This window comes from Mobula birostris, chromosome 3 (genome assembly GCF_030028105.1).
Source record: "Mobula birostris isolate sMobBir1 chromosome 3, sMobBir1.hap1, whole genome shotgun sequence".
Classification (NCBI taxonomy): domain Eukaryota; kingdom Metazoa; phylum Chordata; class Chondrichthyes; order Myliobatiformes; family Myliobatidae; genus Mobula; species Mobula birostris.
The window spans coordinates 31,384,157-31,400,761 of record NC_092372.1 but is presented as its reverse complement, the minus strand read 5'-3'; the positions used below and the strand labels follow the sequence as shown (position 1 = coordinate 31,400,761).

At 41.2% G+C, this 16,605-nt stretch overlaps 1 protein-coding gene and 1 long non-coding RNA gene across 4 annotated transcripts in view; one reads left to right on the top strand and one right to left on the bottom strand.

The window, feature by feature from the left end:
• Window positions 1-9,337, bottom strand: part of npr3 (natriuretic peptide receptor 3) — an 88,850-nt gene extending 79,513 nt beyond the window's left edge. For 2 of the 3 annotated variants that reach the window (XM_072252434.1, XM_072252435.1), the window contains exon 1: window positions 7,934-9,337. In XM_072252434.1, the coding sequence (XP_072108535.1) occupies window positions 7,934-8,582 (649 nt within the window). In that variant the 5' untranslated portion in view covers window positions 8,583-9,337. The remainder of the gene's footprint in view (window positions 1-7,933) is intronic. The other variant, XM_072252436.1, reaches the window with a different exon arrangement.
• On the top strand, window positions 7,500-10,660 carry LOC140194961 (uncharacterized). Its single transcript, XR_011885333.1, has 2 exons — window positions 7,500-7,693; window positions 9,046-10,660. It is a non-coding gene; the product is annotated as an uncharacterized lncRNA (long non-coding RNA).
• The last annotated feature ends 5,945 nt before the right edge of the window (window positions 10,661-16,605 follow it).

Below are 16,605 nucleotides of genomic sequence, written 5' to 3'. Positions count from 1 at the left end.
CTCATTCAGGTATTTTTTATAGGTAATTGAGGTTTCAGCCTCAATCATGCATTTGAGCAGTAAGTTCTAGACTTCCATTCCCTACTGACTGAAATAATTTTCTCTTCAACTTCCCTTCTGTCCTCCTCCTAATTCTTAAAACTCTATCTCCTAGATACTGGATGACTTCTATCAATTTGAATACGATGCAATGTGGATCAAATGAAATCTAAAGGACAAGATTATCCAGACAATATTTTATTTGTTTTTATTTTTTATTTATTTAGAGATAAAGTGGAGAACACGTCCAATGAGCCGCACCTACCTATTTAACGTTGGTCTAATCAAAGGACAATTTACAATGACTAATTAACCTACTAATTGGTACATCTTTGGAAACCCATGCTGTTCACATGGAGAATGCACAAACTTCTTATAGGCAGCACTGGAATTGAACTCTGAAAGAACGCCCCGAGTTGTAATATTATTGCACTTACTGCGATGCTACTGTGGTGCCCAAAATATATTTGACAACTGCAAGTATTTACTCTTTAGGAGGAAATACAAGATACTGACAGAGTAGTAGGAAGTTGATGTGGCAGAAGAAAATTAATGTGAGTGTTTCGGCAAATGGATTTATACTCTGCCTGATTTTCTTCTCCATTAAAATCCACCCACGTGTGACAAAGTCAGCTTTCCTCCATTGCTCGTTTGCTCCACTGCCTGAGGCAAATTTCATCCCTAATAAATTCAGATTGATCAATAAAGGGGTGAATGCCTCAATAAATCTCATGAAAAAACAACTTTTTTATATATTGAGTTATCACTGACAACCATTTTTTGATGAGGGATTATGCTCAAGTAGACATAGAAGACGCCATGGCACTTCATCGAGGTAGATCTCCTGATGGCCATGCCAAAGTACAGCTACAGTAAGCAATTAAGAAAACAAATGGTATGATGACCTTTATTGCAAGATAATTTGAGTGTGCAAGATTGAAAGAGGCTGAAGAGGGTCCATCATGGCAACAACCCTCTCCACTACTGAGGTCATCTTCAAAAGGTGGCGCTTCAAGAAGGTGGCATCCATCATTAAGGACTCACAGAATGTGGGACATGTCCCCCTTTTCAATACTACCATCAGAGAGGAGATACAGGAGCTTCCTGTATACAGTTTTTTCCCTTCTGCCATCGGTATTCGGAATGGTCCATGGGCTCATGAACACTATCAGAATCAGGTTTATTATCACTGAGATACGTTATGAAATTTGCTGTTCTGCTGCAGAATTTTTTAAAAATTATAAGCTACAATAAGAAATATAAAAAATAAGTAGTGCAAAAAAAGAGTAAGCATAGTGAAGTATTATTCAAAGGCTCATGGACCATTCAGAAATCTGACAGCAGAGGGGAAGAAGCTGTTCTAAAAAGTTGAAGGTGCATCTTCAAGTTCCTGAACCTCCTCCCTGACCTTTTTTGCACTAGAGACAAAGTTATAGAAAAGTACAGCACAGAAAGAGGCCTTTCAGCCAGCTAGTCTGTGGCAAACCATTTAAACAGCCTACTCCCATCGACCTGCACCGGAACCATAGCCCTCCATACTCCTACTTTCCATGTACCTATCCAAACTTGTCTTAAATGTTGAAATGGGAGAACGAAGGGAGATTTGATAGAGTTATGAGGGGTATACATAGGGTGAATACATACAGGCATTTTCCCCTCAGGTTGGGTGAGACTAGACATGAGGTCTCAGGTTTAGCATGAAAGGTGAAATAAGGGAATCTGAAGGGGAACTACTTCACTTGGAGGGTGGAGCAAGTGTGGAACAAGCTAGTACCTTGGAACTTTGGAGGCCAAGTCACTGATACATTCAAAACTAAGATAAAGACTTTTAGACTACAAGTGAGGCACGGATAATGGAGGCAAGCAGGAATGTAATATTTTGTGGACATGACTTTTTTTGTCATGGTTCCCACTGAAAAGTGGCAGGCATCCTGGTTTCAGCACTCCAATTCCCCAGAGTATGGGGAACTGCTATTGCTGTCCCTTTTAGACTCAGACGGCCAATTATTGCCTGCGACATTCCTTCATGGAAAGTCTGTACTTAAAGGCCTCACGGTGAGCACTCAGTGCTCAATTGTAGGAGTTCCATTTCTAGTACTATGGTCTGGGGTCTGGGGTCTGGGGTCTGGGGTCTGGGGTCTGGGGTCTGGGGTCTGGGGTCTACCAATCTTGACGGTTCTCTCATTACAAATTTTTTAATGAAGAGTAAAACAATTTTGAAGGACCATATGCCTGACTCTGGCTCCAACTTTAATGCTTGAGGTTAAAATAAAGCCTGTTATTCATTGAAGCAAAGTATTGTGAAATCAAGCCATAAGAGTATAACATTCACAGGAAACAGAATTAAAATTAGGAAGAAATCTTACAACATTGTCAAATCATGGATAGTTAGTTTGGAATTAGTTTTGAGAAAAACTTCGCTTAGTACCCAATACAGGGCTAATTGCTCAGCACCACAACAAATAGAATCAATCTGTTATCAGCGAATGAGACAGGAGCCACAATCTGCTGGAAATGGATGGACAGCCAATGTTGTGTAAATCAATAATGAGGGCAATTTTTTGAGGCAGATTGGAACTTGGCAAATAACTTTAAATGCAATAAAGGAAGCAGGATCAAAAGGATTAAATTTATGTGGGATGTTATCATGTTTCAAAGGACTTTGCATGTAATAATTGCAAACTGCAGTCAGAGTAGTTATGTAAGCGAATGCAACATCCTCGACAATGAGATAAAAATATACATATATCAGTGCTTATTTGGATTTGTTAGCATCGAAGTTTTGTAAGTACATCAGAACTCCTTCCTGTAAACACATTGGAGTTAGAAGAATGGGGGGGGAGGGGATCTCATTGAAATTGGATACTGAAAGGCTTAGATAGAGTGGATGTGGAGAGGATGTTTCCTGTTGTGGGAGAGATGAGGACCAGAGGGCACAGCCTCAGAATAGAAGGATGTCCATTTAGAACAGAGATGAGGAGCAATTTCTTTAGCCAGCGTGTCATGACGTGTGGAATTTATTGCCACAGAAAGTTGTGGAGGCCAAGTCATTGTGTATAAGTGAAGCAAAGGCTGATAGATTCTTGATTGATAAGGAGGTTGAAGGTTACGGGAGAAGGCAGCAGGAGAATGGGGTTGAGAGGGTTAATAAATCAGCTGTGATGAAATAGTGGAGCAAACTCGATGGGCCAAATACCCAAATTCTGCTCCTATGTATGTCGTGCATTTTAAATGATGAAATAAAATATCAATATCTATTTGACAGTCAAATTAAATATTTGATTTAAATTCTGCATCTTAGATATTGCAGCATTATTGACTCCCTGTAACTGCTGAGAATATGATTGCTAATGCTGGAGAGGGAATTGAATCTAACATTTAGCTTTGAACCATTTCGCTCAGAATTGAGATGCTACTAATTATGCCAAACATAGATAGAAACCACATTGAGATAAGGTGAATGAATAAAGCTCTGTATAATATTTACAGCAGGGTCTAAACAATACAACTGAACCTTTAGGATGTTCCACATATTCAGTCTCACTGGCAAAACTGGGATTTACTGCCCAGAATTAGCTGTCCTATGACAGCTGAGGAGCTTGCTTGGCCGCTTCAGAAGGCGAAACAGTGGCAACCACAATGCTTGGAGCAGAGTGCCAAATTAGCCACATGAAGATTCAGGATCATTTCCTGTGGATTGGAGGGTGGCTAATGTTGTCCCTCTCTTCAAGAAGGGAGGAAGAGAGAAAACAGGGAATTATAGACCAGTTAGCCTGATGTCAGTGGTGGGAAAGATGCTGGAGTCAATTATAAAAGATGATATTACAACACATCTGGATAGCAGTAACAGGATCGGTCTGAGTCAGCATGGAATTACAAAGGGGAAATCATGCTTGATTAATTTTCTGGAATTTTTTGAGAATGTAACTATGAAAATGGACAAGGGAGAGCCAGTGGATGTAGTGTACCTGGACTTTCAAGAAGCCTTTGATAAAGTCCCACATAGGAGATTAGTGGGCAAAATTAGGGCACATGGTATTGGGGGCAGAGTACTGACATGGATTGAAAATTGGCTGGCTGACAGAAAACAAAGAGTAGCGATTAACGGGTCCCTTTCGGAATGGCAGGCGGTGACCAGTGGGGTACCGCAGGGTTCAGTGCTGGGACCGCAGCTGTTTACAATATATATTAATGATTTAGATGAGGGAATTAAAAGTAACATTAGCAAATTTGTCGATGACACAAAGCTGGGTGGCAGTGTGAAATGTAAGGAGGACGTTATGAGAATGCAGGGTGACTTGGACAGGCTGGGTGAGTGGGCAGATGCAGTTTAATGTGGATAAATGTGAGGTTATCCACTTTGGTGGTAAGAACAGGAAGGCATTATCTAAATGGAGTCAAGTTAGGAAAAGGGGAAGCACAATGAGATCTAGGTGTTCTTGTACATCAGTCACTGAAAGCAAGCATGCAAGTACAGCAGGCAGTGAAGAAAGCTAATGGCATGGTGGCCTTCATAACAGGGGGAATTGAGTATAAGAGCAAAGAGGTCCTTCTGCAGCTGTACAGGGCCCTGGTGAGACCACACCTGGAGTTTTGGTGCAGTTTTGGTCTCCAAATTTGAAGAAGGACATTCTTGCTATTGAGGGAGTGCAGCGCAGGTTCACAAGGTTAATTCCCAGGATGGCAGGACTGTCATATGTCGAAAGATTGGAGCAACTGGGCTTGTATACTCTGGAATTTAGAAAGCTGAGAGGGGATCTTATTGAAACATATAAGATTATTAAGGGATTGGACACACTGGAGGCAGGAAGCATGTTCCCGCTGATGGGTGAGTCCAGAACCAGAGGCCATAGTTTAAGAATTAGGGGTAGGCCATTTAGAACGGAGTTGAGGAAAATCTTTTTCACCCAGAGAGTGGTGGATATATGGAATGCTCTGCCCCAGAAGGCTGTGGAGGCCAAGTCTCTGGATGCTTTCAAGAAAGAGATGGATAGAGCTCTTAAAGATAGCAGAATCAAAGGTTATGGGAATAAGGGAGGAACTGGATACTGATTGTGGATGATCAGCCATGATCACAGTGAATGGCGGTGCTGGCTCAAAGGGCTGAATGGCCTACTCCTGCACCTATTGTCTATGAAGCAATGGCAGTAGTATTCCCTTCCTCAGGAAGTTAACATTGCTCCTCTCCCCGCCTACTGGCATATCAGGTGGCAACCTTGCGATTTCTCTAGCAATTTTGTCTGTTTTTTTATGAGGCCGAGTTGCTAGCTCAACGCTCAACCCAGCACAGGTGGAAACCGTGCAAGGAGCTGGCTGGATTTGAATTCAGGACAACCGGACTCAAAGTCCAGTGCAGTTGTCACTACACCTTGGCCAGCAAACAGAACAATTAAAGAGGCAATTAAATTTTATACGAGCCCACCTGATTGTCATCCCTTAACAGAATTAGCAGTGTCAGTAATACTGCAGAAGTTAGCTTTCATTTCAAGCACAACTTACATTCAATTGGTATGTCACAGCAACAATATCAAACAGAATCTAATACTGAGACAGTTCAGGAGTTATTAGCTTAAAATAACAGATTTTGGGCAACAGGAGGCATGATTATGGATGGTAGAACAGTGAATATTAGGAAAGGGCATAGGTCCAAATTTGGGAAAATGGACAGATTTCAGAATGTCTTAAGACTGGACAGATCACAGAGAGAGGGGAGGGCAAGACCACAAAGAAATTTGAGATATAGCATGAGAACATTGTGGGCCGAAGGGCCTGTAATGTGCTGTAGATTTTCTATGTTTCTATGTTAAAATCGAGACACTGTTGGAACAGGAAAAAACAGGAAAAAACTTTGATACTTACCATTTCTTATTGATGTGCCATAGAAAGATTTGGTTTGTATAATTAAGCTAATTTATGAAAATACAGAGTAACACACACAAACAAAATGCTGGAGGAACTCAGCAGGTCAAGCAGCATCTATGGAAAGGAATAAACAGTCGATGTTTCAGGACAAGCCTCTTCATCAGGTCATGAAAAGGGACTAGTCCTGAAATATCAACTGTCATTCCTCTCCATAAATGCTGCCTGACTTGCTAGGTTCCTCCAGCATTTTGTGTATGTTACGCTGGATTTCCAGTATCTGCAGAATCTCTTGTGCTTATGAAAGCACAACTCTTCATAACAAAGCAACTGGGTGCTGTGGTTGGATGTTACATATTCCCTTACACCTTATGCAATTCGAAAATAAAACAGTACATCCTTGCTGTGGACAGTTGAGAAAGAGTTGAAGGCAAGTATTATGTTACAAAGATGGATTTTCAGAAGAACTTGGTTTTTGTCATGATGCAGAATGGACATCTCTCGAATAGAAGTTATACTGATATGTAATTCATCTTAAGTAATGAGTGAAAAACAATGAAAATTGACAAGACACTGTGGAAAATATCTAAGTTTGCTTTAGCCATTGAAACTAAGAGAGCAATTTTAACAGAAGATTTGTTCAGTCAGATTCTCTCTTGCCCAAACCTGCATAATCTGCACACTACCCTGCCTTGTTCTCATGATCCCTTTCCAGTCCAGGTACTTAGAATCCTGCTTTGTAACCGTGCAGCGTGGACCCAGATGCTTCCGCCTAAGACGGTGCTACATCGCTTACAAACTGTTGCATGGCCCAGGAATTCATATTCAGATTATTTTCATTCAGTAAATTGAACAAACTCAGATCATTACGCACCTATCTGTTCTGGCAAGCAGTTTTATCCAGATCGCTGGGTCTTACAAGGCTTATTTTTTAACATGCACTTACTAAATTACGTCGGATTCAGTAAATTTCTACGATCACGTTGCCGCATTCTATTGATCTGGTTTAATGTACTGTCATTTTTGATACATGAAGCAACAGGGGCGTCTAGTGCTACCTTGAAAGTTTTGCGATGCCTGTACCACAGATATCGAAGATTGGAGTGGAAGCCTTCAAAACACTCCAAGTATTTTACAGGGTTTATTATTTTAACTGGTTATAGATTTCAAACTCAACACGGATGAAATCATTCAATAAATCTCCATTAACTTAAGACACTGGAATAAATTGGACCCAGGGATATCAAAATCACCCATCGCTGGCAAAAGTTAATGTTCCGTGACTTATGCGTATTCAAACAAAATGTAGACAGGTTCGTCGGAGTAGGCACTTTGGACAAATTCTTAATTACTTCTCCCACGCTCTTTTATGGCAAAACAGATATTCATTACATTAAAGAAACGAGTCTAAACTTGTTTACTTTGCTATGCTGTAATGGAACCGCTTGAGTACTGCAACCTAGCAGGAGAAACTCTCTGTCTCTGTCTGTCTGTCTCTGTCTCTCTCAGTCTCTCCCCTCTCCTCTCTCTCCCCTCTCCTCTCTCTCCCCTCTCTCTCCTTCCCCTTCTCTCCCCTCTCTCTCCCCTCTCTCTCTCCCTCTCTCCTTCCCCTCTCTCTCTTTTGCTCGCTCGCTCTCTTTCCGTCCCTCTCATCTGAGTTTTTTTTAAATACGCCCCCCGATAATTTTATATCTCAGAAACTGAATATAATTTTTTTTAAAAATGGGAGTTTAAAAGGTGTAGGGTGGTCCTCCTTCCGGGTACACGAGCTTCGTTCATGTTGCCCATCTAACAAGTCAGTATCCTAATTTATCGGTTCTTTATTATCAACAACTATGTACAAGCCGATCTTCTCTTCTTTCACCAGACTCACCTATACGAACAGAACGTACTGTTCAGATCAGAATCTAACATTGGGTTTAACCTGTTGAATTTACGCCCGAATTAATCTTTCTCTTAGTAGCGGTCAGGTGATAGGAGTGAAAAGATAGGAATGAATGGATTTCGTAAAGTTGTTATTTAAAAGTACACTCACTCCTGGCATGGTTCCGGATATCCTGCACGATGTCGTCAAACTGATCGTCCTTATCAAAGAAGCTAACAGAATGCATGTGATAGTCTGCACCGAGGAAAGCGACATGGACCCCTTCCACTGTGAAGAAGCAGGTCCTCTCCTCGAAATCTTCGGCGTACACCAGGGATACCCTCTTCCACCTGTAGCGCTGGAACATGGCCAGGAACATTTCGCCCATCTTGGAATAGGACGGAGAGACCCGCGTGAGATGCGAGTACTCGGGGACTTTGTGAGCGAAGCCGGACGCCAAAGGACCGGCTGACACCATTGGGATGTTCCAGTGGGAAGCCAGCCGGGCGACCGGCGCCGCCGCGTAGTCGCACACGGGACCCACGATGACATCGGGTTTCTGTAGCAGGCTGATGTCCACCAGATGAAACAGAGCCTTGTTGCCACACTCAGAGTCCAGGTAGCGCACGCTGAAGTTCAGCTTGGACTGCGCCAGGTTCTGGATGGCGTAGTCGATGGCAGGTTTGATTCTGTTCATGGAGAAGAGGTACGTGCTCTCCACGGGCAACAGCACCAGCACGCTGACATCCACCGTGCTGCCAAGGACGAGGGAGACCCACGTCGAGTACAGCAAGGCTCGACCGGTTGAAGCAAATATCATCTTTGGGAGCAGTTGAGTGGTTTACTCGTGCGAGAGATGGGGAGAGGAGAGGGGGCGAGCCAAAAGCAAGCCAGAAAGTTGAACGGGGGAGGAAAACGAAAGTTTGCAGAAGTTGAGAGGAGGTGGTTGGGATCTGTTCTCTTGAACACGATCGCACACCGCGGAAAAACGGGTTGCTTTTCGTGTTGAGAGTGGCAAAGCCGCCGTTTAAATAGCGGGTTAGCCAAGACTGTACCACAGGGAGCCACAGGGAGGAGGGCTTGATGTTCCAATTGGTTCCCTGCGTCAGCCCGGATTCATCTCCCTGTTCAAAGGCTTTTTTTTGTTTACAGTGCAACATCTATTCTCACAGCCAAAAGAATTAAAGTATTGGCGGCTTGACTTTTGAGGGTGGGAGTGTGTTCGACATGAAAGGTTTAAATTCCTCTGCCTAGTTTAAGGTTACTCTATTTTATTGTTTCAGAGACGAAAACTTTTTTTCCCTCTCTGGAGGAAATTTCTTCAGTAAAGTGAGAAGAATTCAGAAAATTTTGTGACACGATCGGTGACAAAGTTCCCGTTTATGCAAAATCCAGTCCTTAGAGTAAACCGCAGCGTGGATGAATTCAGAACACCGCCATCTGTCGATGTGTGTGGCACAGGGTTTCAGTCACCGCTGCTCTACACGCGTTCCCTCAGGCGACCTCCAGTTCCCTGCAGCATAAACCGACGTCTGCAAACAGATGGAATCTGTTCCTCCGCCTGGAGCTTGTAAATGCTGCTCTCCCCGATCCGCGATTGTACATTTTTATTGAAAGGGTGCTGACCTTAAAGCACTTCATCGCAGAAAATGAAACAAATTCTTAACTAATCTTACGAAGGACTGACACACGAAGCATGGTGCTGTCACACACAGTGACGGTATTGCGAGTCACCCGATGCAGGAAAGCCCCCAAATATCGTCACAGAACTTTGACTGGAAGCAACACATCATTTCATTAGTAAAGCAAACCACACGCTTTAAAATTGCCTCAGTTCATTGAGCAGAGTTCCAGTTCAATACATTGAAACACAGTATATACCACAACCCGAAATGCAGGTTGTCCTCGAAACCCCAAAGTAGGCCAATAGGCGGAAGGAACATGGAGACCACAGAAAAGGTGTTTTGTGTGGAAAAACAAAAGTGCTGGAGAAAATCTGCAGGTCAGGCAGCATCTGCGGAGGGAAATGGGCAATGGATGTTTCAGGTCAAGACCCTTCATCTGGACTGAAAGAGGGGAGATAGGCGAAATGAACAGGTGGGGGGATGAGTGGGGCAAGAGCAGGCAAGCAAAGGGTGGATCCAAGTGAGCAATGCTCAAAGAACACTGGAGAAATTCAGGAAGTCAGACAGCATCTTTAAAGGAGAATAAAGAGTCAAGGTTTCCAGCTGAGACCCTTCACCAAGACTGCAAATGAAGGGGGCAGAAGCCTGAATAAGAAGGTTGGGGAGGGGAAGGAGTACAAGCTGGCAAGTGATAGGTGAGTGGGAAGGTGGGTGGGTTGGAGGCTGGGAGGTGATAAGTGGAAGAGGTAATGGAGTGAAGAAGAAGGAATCTAATAAGATAGAACAATGGACCACGGAAGAAAGAGAAGGAGGAGGAGAACCAGAGGGAGGTGTTGGGTAGATGAGGAGAAGAGAAGGGGTTGGAGATTGACTAGAATGGGAAATAGAAAAAGAGAGTAGGAGAGATGGGTGGGAGAAATGACTAAAAGTTGAAGAAATCAATGTTCATGCCATCAGGTTTGAGGCAACCCAGACTGTATATGATGTGTTGTTTCTCTAACCAGATTTTGACTCATCATGGCAGTAGAGGAGGCCATGTCAGAATGGGAATGGGAAGTCAAATTGAAACTGGTAGGAGCTCTTCTCTGCATATGAATCTCTGTACCAGGCAAAAGTTAGAGAAATTGATGTTCATGCTATCAGGTTGGAGGCCATAACTGTTTAGGGAGAAATGAATTAATGTTTTAGATCAATGATCTTTGATAAGAATCACTGACAAATTAACATATGATTAGGACTGATGGCACAAAATTTAAATTACTTTTTAAATTTATTCACAGTGTTGAGACATTATTTTTGAGTCAGATGTTTGTTGTCAATTCGGGAAATTTATGAGTGGCCTTCTCTAGCCCATGCACCCCATGTGGTAAAGATACTCTCACAGTATATAGTCATGTTGGTACAACTGAGGGACCTGCTTGCTTGAGTTTACCATTAACCATATTGCAGTAGGTCTTGGATGGAGTAATGGAAAACTTAAAGGTTATTGAAGAGAAATTTATTTTCTAATAATAAAGTAATTTTTTAGTAATAAATAAACACATTTTTTATTTTTGTTTTAGTTAATTATCACCAAGATGGATTTTGGATTTATGTCCCCAGATCAAAATGTCAAGTGACAAGCAGGTAGCCCATTTATTCAACTTTCTAGCTACTTTGCATTGACAGTTCAGACATTATTGTCTGCATCGATGTGGCAGTCTCATCGAACAAATGATCATTAACACAAGAAATTCTGTAGAGCAACACACAGAAAAAGCTGAAGGATCTCAGCAGGTCAGGCAGCATCTATGGAGAGGAATAAATATCGATGTTTTGGGATAAGACCCTTCAACAGGACTGGAAATAAAGGGGGAAGATGCAGAGTAAAAAGGTGTGGGGAAGGGAAGGAGGAAAACCTGAGCAAATGATCAAAGAGTCAGAGGGCAGCAGAAATCCCAGAGGGGGAGCAGTGAGATAGGGATTTCACTGAACTTCTGTCAAAGAGAAGATTTTATCTTCTTCAGGGTAAGCATACCTTGAAGGGACTTCACAGTGAGCTACAAATCATAAACACAAGAGATTTTGCAGATGTTGAAAATCCAGAGCAACACACAAAAAAAGCTGGAAGAAATTGGAAACACAGTCAGTATTACACATATAGTTATACTGGTGGACCAAGTGTTTCTGATAAAATTGTTCAGGTTAACAAGCTTTGGGCCTGTATTCAATGGAATTTAGAAGAAGGCAGGGGGGTGGGGTGGGATCTCATTGAAATCTACAGATTGTTGAAAGTACTAGATTGGGTGGATGTGGAGAGGATGCTTCCTATGGTGGAGGTATCCAGAACCAGAGGGCACAGCCTCAAAACAGAGGAATGACCCTTTAGAACAGAGGTGAGGAGGAATTTTTTTAGCCAGAGAGTACTAAATCTGTGGAATGCTCTGCCACAGACAGTGCTCTGCCATATCCAAGTTCATGCATACATCTAAGGTGAAAGTTGATTGTTTCCTGATCAGTCAGGGCATCAAAGGATATGGTGAGAAGGCAGATGTATGGGGTTGAGTGGGATCCAGGATCAGCCATGATGGAATGGTGGAGCAGACTCGATGGGCTGAATGGCCCAATTCTGTTCCTATGTCTTATGTCCTTATGGTCTAAGGACTGCAAATGTGGTTTTACTTTTAAGGAAAACTTTTTAAAAAATGATTTGGACACATTTTCCTCAAATTATCTAACACTTGTAATTTAAATTACCAGTTTTGACCAACACGAGTGGCAAATTGGGACAAGCTATGATAGGATTTCCTTGACTTTCTCCCAAATGCACAACTTGCACATGTTTGTCCAGCTAGCTGAAGACTATGCAATACATTGTAAATCAATGTTTCCTCTAAGGTGTCCACATGTGCACACACACACACCTTTTGCTACTAGTGCACAAAGGAATTTAAACTGCACACAAAAGGTTGCCACCCTGTACCTTGTTGGCATGTTAAGTATATTTCACGATTGTGCACAATCACATTTCCTTTTCCAGTTTCTGATGCGACAGTGTTTACAAAGTGGAGTTTACAATGATTTGTCTGCTGATTTTAGAACTGGCTTATTTATACTGTTTTTATTGAAGAAATTATTCAGAGTGCATATGTTGTTGTCACTGCGCAAAACATTGCACAGGACAAGATTTTTGTGTGCACTAGTCATTACAAATTAGAGGGAACATTGTTGTAAATGCACATTAAAAAAAAAACTAGGAAATGAAACCAGAAAATAATGGGAATATTAGCTGGTCTAGGCCGTACTAGTTGCAGTGTTAACCTTTCTTTTGATTTGCTGAACATGGATCAGTCACCTAACTCTGTATCTTTTTTCATAGACACTCTTTCAGCAACAACTCTAGCATTTTCTTTTCAGGTTTCCAACATCTACATTATTTTAAATATTTTCAGAGTCTTGTTTTACCAGCAGTGGTGTTTTAGACTTTATATATAATTGCTCCCCCAACCAAACATGGACTGCAGCTTGACCCAACTTTCATTGGACAATGGGGGGAAATCCATAATCCAAATTTGCCAGTACTGCATTACTTCACTGGAGAATCAGCCTTAATTTATCTTTGTGTTCAAATTCCACTCTAGATACTTAAATACAAAAATCTAAGCTGTCATTTACAGCAATATATAGATGAGTCTCATGAGTGAAGAATGACAGAAAATTTTTATTCAATTTCTTACATATGTCTTTGACCATTTCTTCTTTAAACCCTAATTTTCATTTTCATAATGAATCCCTTTTTTGAATGAGTTAATTCCTCAATAAGCATTAGTCAACCTGCATGCTTTCAGTTTGACTGATCACGGTCACAGTACTTAATATGCATTTCCAAGAATACCTGGTTAATGTTTTTATAAGTTTGTTTACAGTGTGAGCAAAGGGCAAATAGTAGTAATTGGTGACTGTAGCTTAGCAACCCAGAGGTTGCAAGATCAAATCCACCCCGTGGCAAGTTGTGAACTTGAAATCCAGAAATCTGTTCATTATTATCTAGCATCATTTTCATTGCTAGATGTGAGAGACTCGTACTCCCTTTTCAAAGAGACAGGCAGCCTGTCCAGCTCATGCCCCAAAATCCAATGAAATATAAACTATGCGTGATGCTTTCTTTCCTACGCTTGCCTATTTGGACATTGTGCATTGTGGTGTGGATGTGCGACAAAGGACATCTGTAGCCTGTGATGATGAGTCGCCGAGTCCAGAGTTGAAGCCTGGAGTTCAGTGTCAATCATTAGTTAGTTCTGAACTTGAGTCTGTGAGTCTGCTGGGGGAGTCGGAGACCCAACGTCTATGAGTCCACTGGAGGCTGGCAGCCTGTCCCGGGGATGGAGGACTGTGTGTGTATGTGTGTGTGCATGTGAGAAAGAGAGTGGGTGGGTGAGAGAAAAGGGTGTTGCTTTGCTGTTATTTTGTTCCTGGTGTTCTCCTAATGTTGTCACTTATGTTGTTCTGCCGAACATTGTCGGCATGCTACGTCTGTGCCAAAATGTCTGGCATAACTTGTTGGCTGCCCCCAGCACATCCTTGGGTTGTCGTAGTTGTTAGCTCAAATGACACATTTTGCTCTATGCATCAATGTATATGTGATAAATAAATTAATCTGAATCGGGTCTTTTTCCAAAGCAATAAGATTTCAAGGCAAGTTAAGAACCCATGAAGACTAGAGGCTCGCAGATGCAGAAGTCAATAAAAAGCTGGCACTATTAGATCATGGCTTAAAAGATGGCAAAAGGAATCCTAAGTCTGTATAGTGAGGCAGTGAATCCAAGAAGAAGGAGGTAATGTTGAATTTGTTCATGACTTTTAAGAGAGTTACTGGAATTAAGCAGGTCTTAAAAAAAAACAAGCTCTCTCACTGGAACCAAAATGTTTAGGAAGTCGGATGAGATATGATCAAGGTCTTTGAAATCCTGAGATGCCAATGAGATTGTAACAATGAAATTTAAGAATAAAAATACAATAAAAATGCAGAAATGCTTTTCATAAATCCCCCCGAAACAGAGTTTATCATTTATCCATAAAATAGAATATGAGTTAATTAACAACAGTAGTATCCTTATTATTTTTATTTCTTCAGAGATTTATTTAGAGATCTAGCATGGTAACACCCTATCTGGCCTAAAAAAACCGATGCCACACAATTACACTCATGTGGCCAATTAAACTACTAACACATATGTCGTTGGAATGTTGGAGGCAACCAGAGCACTGGGAGGAGACCCACACAGTCACAGGAATAGTGTACAAACTCCTTACAGACAACAGCAGAAATGAACCCAGTTAGCTGCCACTGTAATGGTGTTACACTAGCCACTATGCTACTGTGCCACCTTAAAGATATTCTCTAAGGATTCTGCATTACGATTTAAAACAATCGGCTATCCTAATGGTCGTTAGGAAATACAGTTATTAGCTGACACCAAGCTTTATATTTCTGGATGGGGGCAAATATTCTGTAAAATATGGAACTGTATTAAAAGTTAATATACTTGTGGTTTATTTTTTATTGCGTGAGGGGGATTAATGAGCTATTTTGAAGAGCTTTATGTACATGCTGATTTTTAACAGTCCATCATTTTCATTGAGTCCAGACAGTACTAGACCCCCATCTCTGAAATTACGCTATGGAATGCAAGGCAGAATGCTTTTGCAACTGACACCACATTTATATAATCTAAACTGTAAAAGTTAGGTGTTACCATATCAATACCACATAGAGTGTAACTCTGTTGGCAAGACAGAGATTGAGTGAAAGTTTCTCCTCAAGGAATGTCATTCAATACACTTGAGTATGTTGTCAGGCCCTGATGTTGGATTTGGGCTGTACTTAAATTGCAGTATTGCTACATAGCTACTGACAGTGTACTGGCATGAAAACACCTTCAGATTCCCAAAGTTTGAACCATAATTGAATTCATAATTATTCACTTTGGTATTTTTATTTTGCAAGACAATAAAGAGCGAAATTGTGAAATTTTTAATATTTTTGATTTACACTTTAACAGTTCTCGAAACACTTAATGTCAAGCAATAAAGAAGCAAAAATAAAGAGGGGGGAATCAAAATTCCTGACGCCTCTGAGGGATCTTATCACAACAAACTAAATAGGATTTTGAGTGCCTCGATGTGTGCCATTGAATTTACATAAGTGTAAGAAAGATTCCAGTTTTATGAGTCACTTTGTCAACAATGAAGTCCTGTGTACTCTTCACCCAGAGAAAGGTACTGCAGTGGTGGATAAAGTCAGAACTGCTTCTATGCAAACATCCTGACTGCCCTCTAGGGGAGAGAGGAACACATTAACTATACATACATTCTTCTATTAACTAAAGATTGTGTTGTTTTTATTTATTTTCGGGTAAATAGTGCTGGTGTCATTCATATAAATTTGGTATGTCGATGTTTAAATTCTTATATTAGTCAGTTAATTTTCCAAGATTCCTCTAACCAATTAATCCAATTGAAAATATATTACAGAAATGATAGAAGTTTAATATGTGCCGAATACCTGGGTGGGGGTGCAGTAATTTAAATTTGTTGGCTTTCATAACATGCAAGTGCATTCTTAACATTATGGGTAAACAAATGTATACTTGTCCTTAATCTTTTATTTCTTCATGTCCTCCCCTCCACCCATCTCCACAACTTTGCTCACTCCTCTGCCACAAACCCATGGCACGGATATGAAATGCAAGAAGTCCTATTTCTGCTGGCAAGTTATTGACAATCGGCCTTTAATTGATAGCTGACAACCTTCTAGCTGTAAGTTCATTTGTATAGGTTTCCTAGCAATCAGATAAATAAAAGGAAATACAAGTTTGCATGTGATGGATAGTACTTACAAAATGAATGCATATGTGTACCAAATAGGTACACACTCTTGACCTTACAAATGAACCAGCTGTCATTCATTGCAGTACTTATACCCAACTTCTCAAATGCCTCATTTCTACTGAGGGATACCACCCCTGCCAATGTAGTTTAAACACTAGTTTAAAATAAGGAATAGAAACCAGAATTGGATATGCTGCCTATTGTGCCTACTCTGTAACTCAGTAAGAAGTGATCTTTACTTTTTTTTTAAATTTAGAGATACAGAACGGTAACAGGCCCTTCTGGCCCAATGAGCCCAAGGCACCCAGTTCCACTTGCGTGACCAATTAACCTACTAACATGTAGGTC